Source organism: Hypomesus transpacificus, chromosome 3, assembly GCF_021917145.1.
Source record: "Hypomesus transpacificus isolate Combined female chromosome 3, fHypTra1, whole genome shotgun sequence".
In the NCBI taxonomy this organism is placed as follows: Eukaryota; Metazoa; Chordata; class Actinopteri; order Osmeriformes; family Osmeridae; genus Hypomesus; species Hypomesus transpacificus.
This window is the reverse complement of record NC_061062.1, coordinates 1066270-1088308: the sequence shown is the minus strand read 5'-3', so window position 1 is coordinate 1088308 and position 22039 is coordinate 1066270. Positions and strand designations below refer to the sequence as shown.

The 22039-nt window shown below is 50.1% G+C and overlaps 1 protein-coding gene across 1 annotated transcript in view; it reads right to left on the bottom strand.

The window, feature by feature from the left end:
- Positions 1-255: 255 nt before the first annotated feature.
- LOC124487044 (regulator of G-protein signaling 6-like) overlaps positions 256-22039 on the bottom strand; it is a 31011-nt gene continuing 9227 nt past the window's right edge. The window contains exons 3-17 of the mRNA XM_047049061.1: positions 12920-13019; positions 11482-11532; positions 10878-10984; positions 9230-9281; positions 8224-8288; positions 7743-7819; positions 6902-6983; positions 6480-6554; positions 6170-6268; positions 5859-6031; positions 5430-5555; positions 3819-4005; positions 2960-3049; positions 2465-2524; positions 256-2364 (exon numbers count right to left, since the gene is read on the bottom strand). Of these exons, the coding sequence (XP_046905017.1) occupies positions 2314-2364; positions 2465-2524; positions 2960-3049; positions 3819-4005; positions 5430-5555; positions 5859-6031; positions 6170-6268; positions 6480-6554; positions 6902-6983; positions 7743-7819; positions 8224-8288; positions 9230-9281; positions 10878-10984; positions 11482-11532; positions 12920-13019 (1395 nt within the window). The 3' untranslated portion in view covers positions 256-2313. The remainder of the gene's footprint in view (positions 2365-2464; positions 2525-2959; positions 3050-3818; positions 4006-5429; positions 5556-5858; positions 6032-6169; positions 6269-6479; positions 6555-6901; positions 6984-7742; positions 7820-8223; positions 8289-9229; positions 9282-10877; positions 10985-11481; positions 11533-12919; positions 13020-22039) is intronic.

Below are 22039 nucleotides of genomic sequence, written 5' to 3'. Positions count from 1 at the left end.
CACGGAGAGATGAAGCTGACGCGACCGGCCGTTTCATCCTCTGCTGTAAATAGCCTACGTTGAAATGGAGAAATTGAAGTCCTTTTGTTTGTTAAACTATTTTTATTGTTCTGAAGGAAAATAAAGAATGAGAGTCTTTGCTCTGCCTGGACGACTGCTGTTTATTTGCTTCTGGTTGGAAACGGTGTCTCATCTGTGTCAAATCACCAGACCACCTATAGGACCTCGCGCTCAACCCTAAACCAAAGTATTACCGAGAAACCATGGTTCATTTGTTAGGATGTGACACATTGATCTTGTTTCTGACCAGAACAAACCCGGAACAACAACCCAGAGAGGGACAGACGCAGTGAAGGACAGACGCAGTGAAGTAGACAAGAGGTCCAAAGGTTTTATTTGGTGCCAATCAGATGGTATCAGGCGCGTGGGTCTTGGAGTGCTAGAAGTCATCCGGCTGATTGATAAACTAAAAGCACTGAGTAAATGCCATGGATATGTTACATGCATAGTAATAATGTGCCCATACTAGAATGTGCTTTTTAGATAACTGAAACCTATAGAGCCAACTGGCGTATAATGCACTGTACATTGTCTCCATGTGTTTGTGCAGTCAATACTCTTCCACACTGACGCAATAAAATCTCTACCTAATAATCATGAGCTCACCTGTTTATAATAATCATATGAATACCAACTGTACAATGCATTGCTGTTACTAAAATAGAAAAGAAATTGTTGAGCTATCTCTCCCTGGTGTTTCTGACAGTTGCTCCCTTCGTCACTTGGGGGAGCTGTGGGACACACGTCCTCTTCAGCCGCCAGTCCGTCAGACAGGAGAGGAAGAGTGAAGCAGAAGTCATTAACCCCATAACGATGGTGCTGGGTTTAGATGAGACGATGCATGGTATGGCCTGATGGACGACGTCAGTCATGCAACATGAACACTTTAACTAAATATACACAAGGCTGTGATGAAGGCTTGTAATCCCTTCCCGGTGGTAGAGAAGGGCAGAATTTGACATCATTTAAATAATTAGTCCTGTGTTGGCCTTGGTCCACAGGGGTTGTACATGGCATTACTAGACACTAGATGGCACTGTGGCAATGTTATGATAAGGTCTGTATGAGGTGACCGTCGCTGTTTGAGTCGGTTATTACGATGTATCTCCTCAGCAAGGTGCCGAAAAACCCAGCGTAACCTGAAATCAGGTTGATTCCAGAAACTGTCCGGACACCGTCATCGTTCTTACAGTTTCGCACGCACCCCTTGTTGACTGACAGCGCACCTCGTGACGGTATATCCCACCACTGCAACCGTAGAAAATCATTACGATAAATCGTCAGCAAAACAAATCTTGATGAAGCATGCAATGATCTCTTGTCGACGCTACATTAAGCCCTTATGCTTTCAAAAGCATAAAGCGTATTCCTCCACATCAGATGGCACGTGTTATATTCCCAAAAGATTAGGATTTGTCTGAACATTAGTAAAGTGGATTATAATTTGTGCTTCATGAGAAAAGGGTATAATATTGACCCTAAAGGTATATAAAAACTGATGTGAGGTGTGTTCCGTTCTTATTGCTGGCTGCCTTTGGAGAGGCAGAGACAGTTGATCATGTTGTCCAGTTAGTATTTTTCTGAGCTCCTACTGAACAGCGTGTGTGTTTGTGTGTAAGTGTGTGTGTTTATGTATGTGTGCAAATGTGAGTGTGTGTGTGTGTTGAGCTGTCCCTGGTTGTTGCAGTCCTCTGTTGCTGGGCAGGTTCATCCCCAGCTCTGCCAGTCAGGCTGCAGACTCCAGGTTAGAGGCTGAGGCCTTGTAGAGCAGCCCTAACCCCAGCCTCGGCCCTGCCCGGTCCTAACCTCGGCCTTGCCCGGTCCTAACCCCAGCCTCGGCCCTGCCCGGTCCTAACCTCGGCCTTGCCCGGTCCTAACCCCAGCCTCGGCCCTGCCCGGTCCTAACCTCGGCCTTGCCCGGTCCTAACCCCAGCCTCGGCCCTGCCCGGTCCTAACCTCGGCCTTGCCCGGTCCTAACCCCAGCCTCGGCCCTGCCCGGTCCTAACCTCGGCCTTGCCCGGTCCTAACCCCAGCCTCGGCACTGGCCCCAGCAGCTGCCCTAACCTCTTCTCCGGCTTTAATCCTAACCCCAGCCTATGCCCAACCCCTAACCCTGGCCTCGGCCCTGCCCCTAACCCTCATCCTTGCCTCGTTCCTGGCCTTAACCCCAGCCCCGGCCCCAGCCCCGGCCCCAGCCTGGTCCCAACATGGTGGTCCCCCCTCCGGGCATGGTGGTCTGGGCCCCCCGCTGTGTCAGGACGACTGCATCAGGCCCGTGAGGCGCTTGCCCGTCAGAGACTTGCCCTGGAAGATCCCCAGACACAGTGTTACCAGACACACAGACGCTCACATCACCTGAGGCTGAACGGGAAGAGGCCCCGCTGGTGTCCTCTCTCTGACTCACCACGCTGCGGGTGAACTTCTCCAGGGAGGTGCGACGGCCCTGCTCGCTCTCTGGCTGTGTCTGGGTTCAGGTGGGGGTCAGGGGTCAGGGTGGATGTGATAGACAGTGAGGGAAAGGGTGAGGTTATGTCAGAGAAGAGTGAAGCAAAGCCAAGTTAACATGTTTTATCGTACAGAGGGTGAGTGCCGTGGCTTTGTTGTCAAGGCCTGACCAGCAGGGGGCGATTCACAGAGGTGAATCGCCACCAGAATGAGCTGATGTGAAAACACATCCTGGAAATGTGAGCTTGCCAGAGTCCATGTCTGTGTTAAGGAATCACCTGCAGTATGTTGGATTCCAGAACACACGGACAGTTTGTGACTGACTCTTCTCTCTCCCTACTGAGTGGTCCTGTGCTGGAGCGGTGCGTGTGTGTGTGTGTGAGAGAGAGAGAGAGAGAGAGAGGGCAGGTGTGAGGTGGAGGTGAGGACCAGGGTGTCGAGGCGCTGGGCTCACCTTCTTCCGGCCCAGCAGCAGGTCCTGGTAGATGCTGGATCTCAGGAAGCGGGCGTAGCTGTCGCTTTTCATCAGCTTGAAGATGTGCTCCTGGAACAGAGGAGGGAGGAGGTGGCTGGGAGTGTGCGTGTGTGTGTGTGATTGGGTGTGTGTGTGTGTTTGTGTGTGTGTGAGAGTTGGTGGACCTAAGGGAAGGCCAGAGAAAAAGTGACAGACAGATCCAGAGACAGAAACAGAGTGACAGAAGACTGATGGGGCCAAGCGTGCTAACTGGGGAGGAGCCTGTTCAGACAGAACTGTGGGAGGAGCCTGTTCAGACAGAGCTGTGGGTGGAGCCTGTTCAGACGGAGCTGTGGGAGGAGCCTGTTCAGACAGAGCTGTGGGTGGAGCCTGTTCAGACAGAGCTGTGGGAGGAGCCTGTTCAGACAGAGCTGTGGGTGGAGCCTGTTCAGACAGAGCTGTGGGAGGAGCCTGTTCAGACAGAGCTGTGGGTGGAGCCTGTTCAGACAGCTGTGGGTGGAGCCTGTTCAGACAGGGTTGTGGGTGGAGCCTGTTCAGACAGAGTTGTGGGACGTACTGAACACCCCAGGCTGCAGGTGCCTCCAAACAACAGGACCACAGTCTGATCCTGCAGAGCTCATGGTCAATGCATCTATTCACAGACATTAGTTGCCCCATTAGGTCCTGGCAAACACATTCTCCACCACTGCTATCCTCTCTATTCACCACTCTTCCTACATTCTTTATGGGTGTGTGTGCGCATGGGTGAGTGTGTGTGGGCTTGCGTCGGTGGGGGAACATTGAAGTGTGTTTTCATGGCTGAAATGTAACAGAAGAGCTGACACGTATGTGAGTCCACCTGAGCATCCTCGAAGCTGTAGCGGCCAGGGTCTCTGAGGTTGTGGCTGGTGAGCTCGTAACTCCGGGAGTCCAGGTTGATGGAGTTGGGCGCTCCCTCCTCCAGGAACTCTTTCCAGATCTCCTGGGCCCGCCCTGCCACCTCCTGCAGCGGCCTCCGCTTCAGCTCCTGCACCGCCAGCCAGAACCTAGCAGGGCAGGGGACACGGGGGGCGGAGGACACGGGGGAGAAGGGGGGGGGACACGGGGGGGGGGGGAGAGACACTGTCACTACAGCTCAGACCCGCCTGGGCCGTCTCTGTCGTCCTTGTCGTCCCTGCCGTCTCTGTCGTCCCTGTCGTCTCTGTCGTCTCTGTCGTCTCTGTCGTCTCTGTAGTCTCTGTAGTCTCTGTAGTCTCTGTAGTCTCTGTAGTCTCTGTCGTCCCTGTCGTCCCTGTCGTCTCTGTAGTCTCTGTAGTCTCTGTCGTCTCTGTCGTCTCTGTCGTCTCTGTCGTCCCTGTCGTCCCTGTCGTCTCTGTCGTCTCTGTAGTCTCTGTCGTCCCTGTCGTCTCTGTCGTCTCTGTCGTCTCTGTAGTCTCTGTAGTCTCTGTCGTCTCTGTCGTCTCTGTCGTCTCTGTCGTCTCTGTCGTCTCTGTAGTCTCTGTCGTCCCTGTCGTCCCTGTCGTCCCTGTAGTCTCTGTCGTCTCTGTCGTCTCTGTAGTCTCTGTAGTCTCTGTCGTCTCTGTCGTCTCTGTAGTCTCTGTAGTCTCTGTAGTCTCTGTAGTCCCTGTAGTCTCTGTAGTCCCTGTAGTCTCTGTAGTCTCTGTCGTCTCTGTAGTCTCTGTAGTCTCTGTAGTCTCTGTAGTCCCTGTAGTCTCTGTAGTCTCTGTAGTCTCTGTAGTCTCTGTAGTCCCTGTAGTCTCTGTAGTCTCTGTCGTCTCTGTCGTCCCTGTCGTCCCTGTAGTCTCTGTCGTCTCTGTCGTCTCTGTCGTCTCTGTCGTCCCTGTAGTCTCTGTAGTCTCTGTAGTCTCTGTAGTCTCTGTCGTCTCTGTCGTCCCTGTAGTCTCTGTAGTCTCTGTAGTCTCTGTAGTCCCTGTAGTCTCTGTAGTCCCTGTAGTCTCTGTAGTCCCTGTAGTCTCTGTCGTCCCTGTCGTCTCTGTAGTCTCTGTAGTCTCTGTAGTCTCTGTCGTCCCTGTCGTCCCTGTAGTCTCTGTCGTCTCTGTCGTCTCTGTCGTCTCTGTAGTCTCTGTAGTCTCTGTAGTCCCTGTAGTCTCTGTAGTCTCTGTAGTCTCTGTAGTCTCTGTCGTCCCTGTCGTCTCTGTAGTCTCTGTAGTCTCTGTAGTCTCTGTCGTCCCTGTAGTCTCTGTAGTCTCTGTAGTCTCTGTAGTCTCTCAGCTTTCCAACCAAGCCGGACTACTAGGCGGAAACACCACTGAGATTATTCCGGTTGAAGAGCGTCGCTCAGGGGCTTGACAGATGGAGCGGGGTAAACACTGTGTAAACTGTGGTGAGGGAACGGCTCATTGAGGTGAAACAGGAGAGGATAGAGGATCGTGAAGCTGTCTTCCACAGAAGAAGATTGACTGTTACTGTGACCTGTAGAAGAGAGGACAATCAGGCGGAAGGTTCTCACTTGAGGTTCTCCGAGCTGAACTCCGACTCCAGGAAGCGGAGGAACTGGTCTCTCCCAGCCGGGTCCTTCAGGGCCTCGTCCAGAGAGAAGCCCCACCTCTTCACTCGGCGCTGGTTGGGATCCCGGCTGCTCACATGGGGGGGAGATACAACACCCGTCACACCCCCCTGGAACACAGCCAGACCTGCCTGACCCCTGTGGTTGTCTGTCTGGTGTTTTTATGAACAAACAAGTCTGGATGTAGATGGTAGTGGCACTCCCTAGGGGGCTACAGCGACAGTTCAGCCCCAGTCACACCTCGACGCACACACAAACCCTGTGACCTCATGTCTGCAGACACCACTCCCCCCCCACACACACACCCACACACCTCTACACGACAACCTCCCCTGACGCCGTGGCAGCTCCCTGACCGCTGGACGACCTCACCTGGCCTCCAGGTCCCAGAAGGCAGCATCGTCGCTGATCCAGGGGTTGGACGGCTCTGGCAACGACACGAAGGCGTCGTATTCTGCAAACTGCTCTGTGTAGCTCATGAGGCTCTCGGCCACTTTGGACATCTTCATGCAGTGTCTGTCCAGCTGGGTGTTGAGGAAGGTGATCTGTGGAGGGGGGGGGGGGGGGGGGGGGGGGGAGGGATGAGTCTCCAGTCTCCTCCCTCAGGGGGGAGATCCTGGCGATGGACGAGCGAGGAGGACAGGAGAGGGTGACCTGGCTGGCAGGACCTGTGTCTGACTTACCTCCTTCTCCATGTCGCCTTTGGTGAGCTTCCTGGTCGGCTGGAAGGGGAAGTGGACGGGGCTGTGAGTCTGGCCCTCGTCCGTCACTCCGTACACCGACTGGACACAGAGAGACAGAGGGACACAGGAAGGCTGAGACAGAGAAGGACTTTCATTCAATTCAATAAAAACTTTATTACAGACTTTCAGGTTCCAGACACACTGACTAAAAGACAGCAACCGTTTAGATCAACCTTTGGCCCAAGCTAAGAATAAATGTCAATAAATGATGTTGATTTAATTCCAACAAATCTCATTTTCAGTGTTGTACCTTTTTGACTCTTTGTGGATTCCTCTCTCGACGGCACTTGCGGATGTCCATGTCTGTGGTGTTAACACAGCCTGGCTAAGGAACAGTTACAGGGTCAGAAAACTGTCCTAGAAGGTTCTACAGGAACACACACAGCTACGCTGATCGAAGGATAACTCTCACTCCTAACCTCCTTCATCTGTCCAGTGGTCTCTTGTCTCCCTGTCTGCTAGCTGTTCCTGCTCTTATCTAGTCAGTCTCTCTATTCTCTACACAAAGAGAGGGCCTAAAACAGCCCTCTCTCAGACCCCCCCCCCTCCTCCTCTACTCTCTCCCTTCTCCTCTCCCCCTCCTTTCCCCCTCCTCTCCCTCTCCTGCTTTCCTCTCCCTCCCCTCCCTTCCCCTCCTCCTCCCCTCTGCTCCCCCTCCTCTTCTCAGCTCACCACAGGTCGATGGACGTCCCAGAATGCCCTCTCCTGGCTGTCCAGAATCTTCCGTTCTGCTTTATCCTTCTTCCTGTCGATCCTGGGGAGGCCAAACAGGGTCAGGTGAGCTCTCTGTCCTCCATGCTCTGTCCTGACCAGCTCCACTCGCAGACTGAAAGCTCAAAGTGTGGGTCACAACCTGTCTGTTCGCCTCACCAAGCAGTTCCTGGTCTTGCCACGGGTGAGACCACGGCCTTATGTAACTGACATTTACCGATCAGTGCTTGGTTGGCCTGGTTCACTCTCCAGATGTAGCTGAGCTTAATGTACTCTGTTAATACAGTGCTGTGTGTACTACTGTGATCAATAGGAAATAATTGTTGGATATTTCCTCCTGTTAGTATCCAAGCTTTTCACAGTGTTTACACATGCCGACCACCAGGGGGTCATCACGTAAAATGAAAGAAACAGGAAGAGAAAAGACAGGCCCGGGAATACCTCTTCCTGTTACAGTACAGAGAGATAGACCTGTACTTCCCGTTACAGTACAGAGAGATAGACCTGTACTTCCTGTTACAGTACAGGGAGAGAGACTTGTACTTCCTGTTACAGTACAGAGAGATAGACCTGTACTTCCTGTTACAGTACAGAGAGATAGACCTGTACTTCCTGTTACAGTACAGGGAGAGAGACTTGTACTTCCTGTTAAAGTACAGAGGGATAGACCTGTACTTCCTGTTACAGTACAGAGAGATAGACCCGTACTTCCTGTTACAGTACAGGGAGAGAGACTTGTACTTCCTGTTCCACGAGGGGTCTGTCTCTGAGGGTGGATGTGGTTAAGTGATTTTGCACTCACTTGACCTGCGCTTCTGCTTGCAGGAAGATGAACTCCCACTTCCTGGCAAAGGCTCTCTGAAGTCTGGCCAGGTTCTCCTGAAGAGCAAGAACAAGACCAAGCGAGGCACAGTAAACAAACAGAGACGCTTCGGATCGTTACAGGAAAAACTCCACCGCACATTTCAATGTATTGAATGTGAGAGAGACAGAAATACATATATCCTGAATGCTGTAGGCTTGGAACTTGTCCCTACTAAAGGCATCAGCTATGCACATGCATAATATCTTTCAAATTCATGACCTACTTCTGACGAGCGAGAAAACATTCACACAACTACCAGACCTTTTCTGTATCTGAAAATGTAACGCCTGGAGGTTAGTGTTGTGGACCTGCGTGTGGGAAGGCAGTGTTGCTGAGAGCGTTGTACAGTGCAGCGCTGCCTTGGTACCCTGCACTGGGATCGTAGCTGACTCATAAAGACACAAACGCAGGAACTCACAGCCTCGTAGTCTGCTAGCTCCAGTCTGGCTTTATTCTGCATGGTGCGTTTACACAAGTATATAGCTGCAGAGCAGGGAGAGAGAGAGGAGAGAGAGGAGATAAAGAGAGAGACAGAGGAGAGAGAGGGAGAGAGAGAGAGACAAACGAGAGTTAAATCAAGTCAGTTATTTTACATTTTTAGATTTCCGTTCGATTTTGTGTAGCAACCAAATGTCACAACGGCTTAACCATCCTGTCCCATCTGGGGCTAAGAGCGAGGAACACAAAGACGACCACCTACTAGACTTGACTCTGAGCTGATTAACCCATGCAGCAGGGCACAGCGACGCTGAGGGATATTTAAATATACAGTTGGCATCTTTTGTCATTTATAGAAGGTGAACTGGGTAAATACCATGCAAACATAAATGCCCCGAGGTGTGTGTGTGTACCGTAGTGTGCCAGGGATGGCCTGTTGGCTGTTTGCTAACTGGCTAATCTGGGCTTGTTGAAGGTAAACTGAAAGGTCCTGTGGATCCATTCCACAAGCAGGTATTATGGTGCCTTTCCACAGCATGCTACCGATTTGACTCTACTCGCCTTGTTTGGTTTTTCACTGCACATATCTGGTACCTACATGCTACTTCTCTAGGAACCTCTCTGTCGAGGTTCCAAGCAAGCTGAAGCCATACTAAACTGGGACGTGGAACACAGAAGACTACTGATTGGTCAAGGAGAATAGCGACACAGGACGTACTGCACAAACCCGCCATTTTAAATGGTCTGTCTAGACCCAGTCTGATGGGGTGTCTAATCCCAGACCTCTAGTCCTGGTCTGGACCCTGTGCGGACTGGGCTCCCTGGCTCTGAGGGCCACCCTGGTCTGGACCCTGTGCGGACTGGGCTCCCTGGCTCTGAGGGCCACCCTGGTCTGGACCGGGCTCCCTGGCTCTGAGGGCCACACAGCGGGGGGTCTGGCTCTGAGGGCCACACAGCGGGGGGTCCACAGCCTCTACATGACTCACCATAATCTGTGTTCTCAGGCTCCCAGCAGTTAGACGGCCAAAAATACGGAGCCTGGAGAGGAAGAGGAAGATGTAAAGATAGAAAGATAGAGTGACAGAGAGAGAGGGAGAGAAAGAGAGAGGTAGAGAAAATGAGAGAGAGAATTTGGCCGGTACAGTTGATATTCTATACAATACTATCTCCATTGTGTTGACCCAGTAGCCAACGAGTAACGAGCCTATTTAAGTTTCAGTAATTTAACTGTGTTATTTTATTGAAAAAAGTAATTAGTTACATTACTAGTTACCGCCAAAAGTAGTGGAGTTACAGTAACGCGTTACTTTGTACTTTGTAACGCGTTATTCCCAACACTGGAAATTAGTTTCTAGGATGTTCCTCCTGCTGATGCTGGGTCACAGGGAGATGAGTCTCTAATGAAGATCAATGTGTTCGTCATGGGCCTCGTTATCCCCAGGGGGGAACGCTGGCTGCTCCAGCTCGATTTCATCGTCTATCGCAATCAATATTACAGATTCACAAGTCTTTCACTAACCCATCAATTATACATCTCAGAGCTTTATCATCCATTCTTGTGGCTGAATCAATGACATGTTTCGCTTCCAATTTCACTCAGTCTAATTTGCCTCAGAATCGCAAGACTGGTCATTAAGAATAGGTCTTCCCGTAGTCCCTATGTGCACATCTGACAGACAGGTTCATTCCTGCTTCATGCTTTATTCAGATCAGTTCCAAACTGGGAGCAGCAGGGTCACTAGGAGGAACGTGTGCCCAAATAGCCAGCCTGACTCCACGCTCAGCAGGAAGTTGTCATTAAATCTGTGTCTTTAACAGACGTAACACCTATTTATAACCACGAATCACTACATGCCTACAAACCCCTGTCCCTGTCATAGCTGCCACGAGAGAAGAAGAGATGTTAACGGGGGAAAGATAAGGAGAGAGAGAGAGAGAGCGAGAGAGAGAGAGCGAGTGAGAAAGAGAGAGAGAGAGAGAGAGAGAGAGAGCAGGCAGGTCTCTTTCAATGGCGAGGATGACACTAAACTGATGCATCATAAACACTAGAGGGACTATTTATAGCCTCATTTGAATGACGGATACAGAAGTCCCCCCCCCCCACACACACACACACAACCCTCCGGCAGTGAGGTGCGTAATGTGCTTTAATCAGAGAGAAAATAAGTGGGGATAAGAGGATTGAGGGAGGAGACACGTGAATGGGTGGAGGATGGATGCCGGGTGGGTGAGGAGGGTGGAGGAGTGGGTGGGTGGGTGGGTGGGTGTGTGGAGGAGTGGGTGGGTGGGTGGAGGAGTGGGTGGAGGAGGGTGGAGGAGTGGGTGGGTGAGTGGAGGAGGTGCTGGGTGGGTGAGGAGGGTGGAGGAGTGGGTGGAAGGGTGGGGGAGGTGCTGGGTGGGTGAGGAAGGTGGAGGAGGTGCTGGGAGGCTGGAGGAGGGTGGAGGAGTGGGTGGGTGGAGGAGGTGCTGGGTGGGTGGAGGAGGTGCTGGGTGGGTGGAGGAGGGTGGAGGAGTGGGTGGGTGGAGGAGGTGCTGGGTTGTTGAGGAAGGTGGAGGAGGTGCTGGGTGGGTGGAGGAGGTGCTGGGTGGGTGACAGGTGAAGGTACAAAAGGTGCCAGGTCAGAGCCAGCTCACCTGAAAGCGGTACAAGGTGCCGTCGTCCTTCAGCGTGAGGACATGGTCAGAGATGGGGAACATGTAGCCCAGCGCGGCCACCAGGCTGCCCAGGTGCACAGCCTCCACTGGGGGGGAAGCACAGTCAGGGGGCTGAGCGGTGAGGGAGTCGGGCTAGTGATCAGAAGGTTACCGGATCAATTTCCCGCCGTGCCAAATGACGTTGTGTCCTTGGGCAAGGCACTTCACCCTACTTGCCTTGGGGGGAATGTCCCTGTACTTACTGTAAGTCGCTCTGGATAGGAGCGTCTGCTAAATGTAAATGTATTTATGTAAAATGTACAGTCTCTCTAACACCTGCTTAGGTCTCTTTTGTGCTGTTTGTGCATGTACACCAGAATTCTGTGGTGTATGCCTCTCTGGACAATTTTCTAACTGCCTGTCTAAATTGATGAGAAATCAATCCTAATTCCATATGAGCGACTGTTTTTATCAACAATAAACACATGAACACAATAAACATTGAAAATGAACAACTGAGAAAAGCACTAGACCAGGGACACCTGGACCACTAACACAACAGGAGAACCTGTGTGGGGTGTGTGTGTGTGTGTATGTGTCCTACCGGCATCCTCGATGGACAGATTCTTCATCAGCCATTGAACGATATCTGCTCCTGGGATTCAAAAGAACACAAAGAATGGGACACTGAATTAGCATGTCGACAACAAACATGTTACTGTACACACACATCCATATGCAGAAACAGCTTTCCTAATATCAAACAAGCTGAGTTTCCTAAAGCTGTCGGGGTGAATGTTAACGTTGTGGAGGCTGGAGATGTTCTAGCTCCGCAGCAGGAGTGATGCGGTCCAGGCCTGGGAGCAGGGCTGACATCAGGCAGAGCTGTGTGGGTGTGGGGCCATGGATGAAAAGATGAGCTCTCATTCTAACAATAACCAGGACACAAAACAAGTAACAGTTTTTCCTTTGAAAGTCCTGTACAGCAGAGTGTGTGTGTGTGTGTGTGTGTGTGTGTGTGTGTATGAGGTGAGTCAGACAAGCCTTCCAGCGAGAGGAGTAATCCCCCACCCAAGCACCCTAGTTACAGTTGACTCACACATGCTGTCACTCACACACACACACTCACACACACACACACACACACACACACACACGTACACTCACTCACACACACACCCACGTACACTCACAAACACACACACACAGACACTCACACAACAGATCAGTCATATTCACAATGCCCTTCTCAAGGCTGTCAGTAAACACACAAGTAGCCAGGCAGTGCCGTGACAAGGGCAGCAGTACCCTGTTTCCTCCTCGGCCAGAATCCTGGCTGGCTGAGACACGCTCAGATCCAGAACCCTGGCTGGCTGAGATACACTCAGATCCAGAACCCTGGCTGGCTGAGACGCACTCAGATCCAGAACCCTGGCTGGCTGAGATACACTCAGATCCAGAACCCTGGCTGGCTGAGACGCACTCAGATCCAGAACCCTGGCTGGCTGAGACACACTCAGATCCAGAACCCTGGCTGGCTGAGACACGCTCAGATCCACTGCAGCAGCGTCAGCTTCAACCAGCCTGAAAGGTCATATTTACTCTAATGATTTCCACTCTCCCTGCTCTCGCTTATTGTGAGACTCAAAAACACACACAAAGACACATGCACAGACGCACACACTGTAACTCAAGCACACACACACTGTAACTCAAGCACGCACACACTGTAACTCAAGCACGCACACACTGTAACTCAAGCACGCACACACTGTAACTCAAGCATGCACACACTGTAACTCAAGCACGCACACACTGTAACTCAAGCATGCACACACTGTAACTCAAGCACGCACACACTGTAACTCAAGCACGCACACACTGTAACTCAAGCACGCACACACTGTAACTCAAGCACGCACACACTGTAACTCAAGCACGCACACACTGTAACTCAAGCACACACACACTGTAACTCAAGCACACACACACTGTAACTCAAGCACACACACACTGTAACTCAAGCACACACACACACACACCTGACACCACACTTGGGATCCTGGACAGGAAACTCTTCACGGTGCGGATGGCCAGGCCGCCGGTCTTCTCATCCTGAATCCTGGTAATGATGTCTTCGATCTGCAGCAGACAGGAGCGGACAGGGTTAGAAAGAATTCTCTGAAGCTAGTATGACTTTCCCCATTAGCCTACTGAATAAAGGCCAAAGATTGTTTTTGTGCCAGTATCTGAGTGTGTGTATGCGTGTTTGCATGCTTTGTCTGTGTGCACAGGTTTGTGTGCTCTGTTTGTGTGTGTGTGTGTGTGTGTGCCTCTGTGTTGATCAGAGGACTGTTTATCAAACCCAGCTGTTCCCACGGTAACAAGCCCGCCAACAACAGGGGTGAGAGATAAACATCACACCTCCACACCCAGCAGCCCCCTGTTCCCCAGTACCCAGCACACACTGACACATCCACTACCCTCTGCTCCTGCTGGAGGAGGAAGCAGGAGACGGAGGGAGATGATTGGCCTGCTTGTTACGTCTGCAGGTTAACAGGATCATTGTGCTGTGTGAGACCTGGAGATACACAATGACCCATCTACACAGAGTATCTACATCATCCACACAGTATATACAGAGACCCATCTACATAGAGTATCTATCTACAGCATCTATGAGGAATTTGCTTTGGTATAGGTTGGTGCATACCAGTAAACATAGTGAGTAGTGTAAATTGCGGGGGTAGTAGATAGATATCTGCAGTACAACTTAGCGACTCGAGTCAAGCTGTGCCAGTAACTTGCACTGGAAAAGCACAATTTGATCTGCGAAAAACAAATGTATTACTTTTATATTTTCTATGACCTCCAGTAAGCTTGGTCCTGGAGCTAGACACAGTAGAAAGGAGCGTTCTGTAGCTTCAGCTAGCTACTAACAATCAAGAGGCAATCATCCCACTGACTAAGTGTTTGATGGATGAGTCACAGACAGCGGTCGTCAACCTGCAGTGGAACACCTGAGTAACTTAGTTTAGACATGTAGGGGTTTGATAACAGCTGTTAAGCCTGGAGAATGATGGTGAGTGAAGACAATTACCATTCTCTCACCATCAGAGTGTCTTAGTATGAATTATTGAACATCCACTGAAAAGAATTACAGCTTTGGCACTCAGTCAGGGTTGTTGATAAATCAGTGAGCGTGTGTGTGCATGTGTGTGTAAAAGATGGGGAGTTTGAACGAGAGAAGAAAGGCCTGTATCTGCTCTGTGGAGGAAAGGCAGGATATGACTGGAATATTTCAGAAATACACAACAAGTCCAAATGGACTTAAAGCTCTTCTTATTTTGAGGACAACCTTCCGAGGAAAAACAACATAACGCTCTGAAATCTTCTCCAGTGTTCTAACACACCTCCCCTCTACACAGCCCACGACAGCCTGGAGGCAGAAGATTTCATTCTTTTGGTTCTTATGTAATCATCCAGCTTGGACAGCATAGAAAATGACTTATTATCTCCCTATGGAATGACAGTGGACCAGAGGTGCTTTGGGCGGGGGTACTGAAAAGCTGTGGGTATCTCCTAGGATGGAAGGCTGCTGGTGTTAGCTGCTTACTGTCCAATGTGGCGGGGGCTTCTGGAAGCGAAACATTCCTGCCAGGCCATGATAACGGCACTCTGGCCCTCTGTTCAGAGCCGCACTAACAGCATCAGGGGAGAGGAGTGCGTGGTCCTGGGTATGGATGTTTGCATGTGTGTTCGTCCTGGTCAAGTCCTGGCTTTCTGTCAACCTTATAAAAGGTGGGGAGACCCTGGAACCGCCCCCCGTCACCCTGGGACCACCCCCTGTCACCCTGGGACCGCCCCGTGTCACCCTGGGACCACCCCCTGTCACCCTGGGACCGCCCCCTGTCACCCTGGAACCACCCCCTGTCACCCTGGGACCACCCCCTGTCACCCTGGGACCGCCCCCTGTCACCCTGGGACCGCCCCCTGTCACCCTGGGACTGCCCCCTGTCACCCTGGGACAACCCCCTGTCACCCTGGGACCACCCCCTGTCACCCTGGGACTGCCCCCTATCATCAAGGGACCGCCCTGTCCGGGAAACCTCAATAAGAAGAAAAACAGTTTGAGAAAACACTTAATTTAACAACACAATCTTTACTTCCCAAAATGTTTGGAAGTGAAGTCAAAAATCTGATCCATAAATGGTCTCGGACAAGCTAATATGAAAACCTAAAAAGTGACCAAATTAGTCCCTCATAAAAAATGGATCAGTCCGTAATAGACCCATCAATGATTCAACAGCCGGCAGACAGACACACTGACAAAACGTTAAATCTGTGAAGAACATCGAAGGACGAATCTCCAGATGTTTATGATGGTTGCCTGCCCCAGTTTTTATCGAGTTAAGTTCTTCAGAATCAAGGACCGTAACGAGTCCAACAGACAGTGTGAACACAGCTGCATGGTCAGACAGTGCAGAACACAGCTGCATGGTCAGACAGTGGAGAACACAGCTGCATGGTCAGACAGTGGAGAACACAGCTGCATGGTCAGACAGTGTGAACACAGCTGCATGGTCAGACAGTGGAGAACACAGCTGCATGGTCAGACAGTGGAGAACACAGCTGCATGGTTAACTGTCCAGAATACTAACAGCAATTAATGACACAGAAACCAGTTTCCATGGCTTCTAACAAACATAACAAAATATTTCTAACTTTCAGATTTCTGAGCAAACTTCGCTCCCTCGGTGGTGTGATACTGGCCCTGCCCCCCTAGGACCTGGCCCTGCCCCCCTAGGACCCGGCCCTGCCCCCCTAGGACCCGGCCCTGCCCCCCTAGGACCCGGCCCTGCCCCCCTAGGACCTGGCCCTGCCCCCCTAGGACCACGCCCTGCCCCCCACAGCTTGGCTAGCCAGCCCCCAGCTGCAGTAGCAGGCCTGGGGGAGGAGGTGTGAATGAGGCCTGCTGCTGGAGGGGACTCCCCCGGCCCCCTGGCAGGACGGCTGTATGCCTGGTCTGGGCCACGCGCCAACAGCCTGGCATCTGGAGGTGTGGCACCAGGGAGAGACACTGTAGCAGGCCCTGGGACACAGCAGCCCTGGGACACAGTAGTCCTGCAAGCAGCAACAGGACACGACAGCCCTGAGACACAGCAGCCCTGCAATCAGCAACAGGACAGCCCTGGGGTTCTCCAGCGCACATGCGGGGGTCGACGTTGTTAACAATATGAAGATATCCCAGATTACCCCTATGCTGTTTACTGTGTGCTCACATGAGTTGCCCCTGTACACACAGGCAGCCATGCAGGATGACAGGCGCACAGTTTTATCTGCACACACATGTGAACACACAATAGCATCCAGTACAGCAATCTTCTCTCATGAAAAGCTAAAACATTCTTCCCTCTAAATGCCAATACGTGTATTCAGTGGACTGTTCTATTGTGAGCCAGAGGAAAACCTGAATCCAGCTTGTGTTTTTCAAGTGTGTTTCCCCTTTGCCCCCTTGACAGATGTTGTAACACCTGTCTGAAGCTTTTTACTTTACCAATACAGCTCTTTTAATCCCCTCTGATCATTCGAGAGCCAGGATTGCAAATACACTAAAGTTAATTGTTTAGCTTGGAGAAAACAGCATAATCACTCAGATTCTGCCAGGAATTTAAGCTTCAGAAGGTTATAAACAATTTATTAACACGCCTCTGCAAATGGCTTTGAGGCCCTAGCTTCAGCTGGCTGTTGTTGTTGTTCTGGCACAGAGCAGCAACTGAAGCACTGTTATACAAAGGGGCTTTCCTTAGAGGAAAAGTTGTTTCTGTGAGGTAGAAAAAGGCCCTTTCACTCAAATGTACATATCTAATCTGGGTTTCTCTTATGTCCACAAGCCATCGCTGGATGGAGATGAGACACATGTGGATGTGGTAACACTGGGCCCTCTGTGCAGATTAGGTGTCAGCTTGTCTGCCCAGAGACCAGACCTCAACACTTTCCATTTGCTTGAGTACCTTCCGCGGTCGCTGGAAGATTCCCAAATGTGTCCCGACAGAAAGGCTCTGAGCCAGAGCATCCGAAAAAAACAGCCAATCAGAGCCTGGTGTGACTGGGAGGGTCGACAGGCCAGTGTTCCTGAGATCCAGGGGGAAAGCGTCCCGTTGTGATGGAGAGCCCCACATGGCAGAGCTGATGATGAGGGGAGCTGGCGTCCTGTCTGGGCCTGAGCGGGAGGGGAGGCTTCCCTGACGATCCAGCTGAACAAAGTGGGACCTGATGGGAGAGGGAGGGGCCACACCGGCTGGAGTTTCCATGGCAACTCGCGAGAGAGAGAGGGGGAGTGAGGAACGGAGCAATTAGAAGTTTGTGGAATTCTTCCAGAGCCGGGAAGGAAGCCAGTCGGACTACACTGACAAACACCCATCAGACCGGGAGGATACAGATACTGTAGACACAGATCTTTTCCCTGTTTCAAACAAGATGAAATACAAAACACTTCAGAAATGCACAAAGAAATCAAAGAAGGTGCTTTGATACTGTGTTTTGCATCAGGATTGTCAGCCGGGAAAAGCTGTAAGACTTCAGCAGAGCTGACCAGGAGAGACACTTGACCAACCCACGGTGACTCACCAGGTTGTCTCTCCGGCAGCGAGAGAAGAGGAGGATATAAAAGCCATACCCCCACCTCCAGCTGTCTGAAGTGAGGCCCTCCATCGGTTGCCAAGGACAGCAGAGTAAACAGACTAACAAGCTAGCGTCCCTCAGAAACCTCAGGTTACTTCAGGGGGTCTTGAAATAGAAACGCACAGTACATTAGCAGTCTCAAACCTGAGAGAGCCCTTCTATACATCACGCTTTAACAGTCCGGCTCTGACGAGGCTGATAGATCTGCTTCAGATATTTCCATCATCCCACACTATTCCCTCTCCGCTGTAGGGCTCTGAGATGAGTCACCCTAGTCTCTATCAACATGTGTGTTGCAGGAGTGCAGAAAGAAAAACGATCCAACATGTCACACACCCCCAGAAGTTCTTAGTCCCCACAAGCCGTGTTTGGAGCTAACATCACCTGCATTCTGAGCAGCTGTGGGTCTCTCTCTGCTCTCTAATCAGGTCCCCAGCCTTCAGGCTCGCTCTGCAACTAAGGAAGAAAAACCAAAGAAGCCCATTTACATCCGGAGTGAGAAAAACAACAGCATTCGATTAGAGGAAGAGAGACAAGGAGAGAAGGGTGAGACCTCGAGAAGAGAGATGCACTGTGGATGGCAAGAGACTTGAGGAGAGATCTGGAGGTGTGGTTGGCTCTTCAGACGCTCTGTCTGCTTTCAACAGGGAGACATTCTCAAATTACACTTTTAGGAGGGCATTGTGCCTCTATGATATTGATATTTGTTTAACTGTTTGAGTTCAGACGACTCCTTCAGTCAAGTTTCACTTCGAAGTGTCAGGAGTCTCTCTCCTCACTGTGAGGCGAGGCGAGGCAGGGAAGGGGTGAGTAGTATTTGACAGTAGAGAGAAGGGAGGAGGGGTGGGAGGAGGGAGGAGGAGGGTAGATTGTACTGTTCTATTCCAAGACTTCAGTGATTAAACACGGACTCCCTATGTGGGCATCTGATGGGACAACCAGACTGCCACCGTTTTAGCTGCTGTGGTTGTTGAGACACATCTCACTCATCATTATCACTGTCTTCGGAGAGTGGCGATGCACACTACCCTGCCTGGTGCCTGTGCTTCTGTGCTCTCTCCTAAAATAGCAGCGGTGGTATTGGTCTCTGCTGGAGAGACTGGCTGGAGAGCTGCTGATGCTAGTCAGAGTGAAGAGACAGCACTCACAAACTCCAGCACTAGAGACTGCACACTTGTAACCGTGATGCCAAAAGTGAGAATCCAGATTGTTGCCGCATCTCTTTTGTCAGATGGTTTTCTATGAATGACCCTTCAGCACACTACAAAGCCGACAGGAGTCAAGCACAGTATGTCCAGAAGCATTAACCCACTAGTCTACACCTCTCCACCCTGTCGATGTTTGATGCGGTCAGTCTAACCAGCAGTGAGCATGGTGCTAGCTAGCTGCTCTGGGCAGCTGTGCTGCTAACTGGGTTAGTGGGGGACCCTGGCTCAGACCTGGGGGCCAGGAGGGCTTTTCTGGCTGAGAGAGGCAGTGGTCTGACTCCTCTGCAGGGAGGAAGGGCAGCCCTGGACAGGGGTAGGCACCAAGGAGGACCGGCAGGGTGCCTCGACCGGCCGTGTGCAGTCTGTATCGTACCACAGTACCACAGACAGGCCCCCACCCACTGCTCCGTCGCTCTGATCCCACCTGCCTGCTTCTTTGATCAGGCTGCTATGCAGACGGTAAGGGCTGAAAACTAGTTCCAGATCAGTCTGAGAAGAGGAGTCCTCCCACGCCCACACGCATCCAGCAGCAGATGCTTCCACAGGCTCTCATTAAGAATCTGGAGAATAGAAACTGTAGTGTGCCAAACGCCCCGCCTCAGTATCCTCAGCTTTAACAAGTCTAGATTTCAATGAATGTTTACATTTTAATGCTAATGTTTTTGCAATGTCCGGTTCTCTGTTCTACACGTCTCCCACGAGAGTCAGACTCACACATACAGCAGCTTGACCACGTCTCTAGCTACAGCCAAGTGTTCTCCAAGAAATACATCTTTTATGAACTCCACACAGATTGAAATGATTCCTACTCATGAATGCATCCCAGTTGGTGACAGAGAGTGGTCCCATCATGCCTGATGAGGGAGCAGGGGAAGGCTATCACCTGGTAGGGCTCCTGGAGGAGTCTTGATTGCTAGTCATGTTGTTGTGAAACATTTCAGATTCCTTAGTGGCATCTCTTTATCTCAACTCTAGGGCTGACTGTCAAAAGACTCTGTACCACCACCTTACTACACCTGCATTATCACCTTAGTCAACCTGTGCTATCACCTTACTCCACCTGCACTATCATCTAACTCCACCTGTACCATCATCTTACTCTACCTATACTATCATCTTACTCTACCTATACTATCAGCTTACTCCACCTGTACTGTCACCTTCCTCAAGCTGTGCGGCAGAATGGCTAATTGAAAAGGTATGTTGTGAGAGAATCTACAACGCTACGGCAGCTGCAGGGGAATGCTTCCTGTCTGACTCATACACGCCAGTAGGTAGCCTGCTGGTCAACCTCCAACGTCGCAATCACAAACACTTTCAAATCAACACACACTGGGATCTATGTAAATATAGATATAACAAGTGTATAATACAAATATTTCAAAAGCCTATCACTGCCAGCTAGTGTGACAAATGTAAACCACCTGGTGTAAAAAGTATCGCTCTCTACTATAGCATCGAGAGGAAATGACATTCAGCAGCCACAACGGCAGCTTAACTGACAAGAGAAGGGAGATGTCATCTCCTGGGTGCCACAGACTAACTAGCCAGTAGGGGTGGGGGGAAAAATCGAATCACATTTGAATCGCGATTCAGTCTTCTAGCGATTCACATCGATTCACAAATGTAAATAATCGATAAAAAAACGTGAATACATTTTTAATCGATTCGTGACCCAAAGAATCGAATCGTGAAGTACCAAAAGATTCCGACCCCTAATAGACAGACAGTTACACACACACACACACACACACACACACACACACACACAGCTCATGTGATTCTCTGTGTCCCTGTAACTGATAGAAGACGGCAGGAAGTGTTAGCTTGCTGGCCTTACATTCCGTTATCATCCTATTATTTCCTACTAATGGCCTTTTAATAGCATTAAATTACAGCAAAGATGTTGGATGGTTGGCCCCCTTGATTAAATGAAAAATGTCTTCTTCTTCCTCTTAAATGAAAACAAGTGTTTTATAATGGGATCTGTTAGGTTCGCCAGACACCAGCTTACCATCTTATATTGTAATTTGTCAACTTATATTTTATTTTATGCCCACTTTTATTCTATTTTAGTGTATTCCACTTATTACTGCTAGTTTTAGTATAGTTAGACCACATATTTACATTTAAGATTCCTATATGTTTATTGTATGCACCTTCCTGCCAAAGCAAATTCCTTGTCAGCGCAAACTTTCATGGCGAATAAATCCCATTCTGATTCTGATTCTGATTCACGCACTGCCCCAAAGATGAAATTAACGCGCAAGTGGATCTTAGCCTATACTGTGGTAGCCTACCGTTGACGCTAAAATTAGTAATTATCGTAGGCGTAAAACACATAGTCTCATCACTGATGGATAGCAGCAGACCAGGGTAAACCTCAATCAGACCCTCACAATGTATAACTGTTCGTGAATAGTTTATTATCCTCTGGTGAAGCGAATATTTTCTCATTTCAGAGAATGTGAGATCCACAATTCAACTCAAAACACCCGCCCTTACTAGAGTGGCGTAGCCTAACCTACTTCCACTAGGCCTATATTTTCAAATGAAGTGAAATGTCATGTTTTGTGTTTCTTGCTGGTCATATCTGTGTGTGACAGCTGGTTGTTATTCAGTGAGCGTGAGGGAGGGCACACGGCTCAACCATACCTGCCTCAGGACTTTGAACATCCCAATTATCTTGTAATTCGCCTTACAAAGGCGTTCGCTTGAGAAGCTGTGTCAGGCTAGGAATTTTAATATCCAATATATTAATATAATCCAAAATACATGGGTCCAGATTTGAATGCTCCAGGATTGGCAGACATGAAAGAAGGAAAAGCAAGTAGTTAAACATTTTCAAAGGTCATTGTCTACCTCTAGCTTAACAAAGTTTGGCCGATGCCCAATTCAAACTGCAGGCTACATAAAGGTTCGTATTTCAGAGGCCAATTTTCACGGTAGAAAAAGCCCATAGCGCCGTGCTTACAGGACGCCTTTGTAAAAGTCAGTCAGCTTTTGGCAAGAGTGAAGTCTTAATTCTTTCAGAAAATTCAATATTTCCGAATAGGCCTGCTTCTACTTAGAACGATTATGTAATTTTGATGCCAATGTCCTCAAAGGGTAAGAGAGAAAAAGCTCAATTTCCAATGTCGTGTAGATTTGATAACCTCATGACTTCTGGTAGATATATATATATATATATTTTTTTTTAAAGCTACACGTAAGTAATGGTTTAGCTCAAGATTATGGTTAAGCTAGTGGTATTTGGAGAAAGGATTTAGC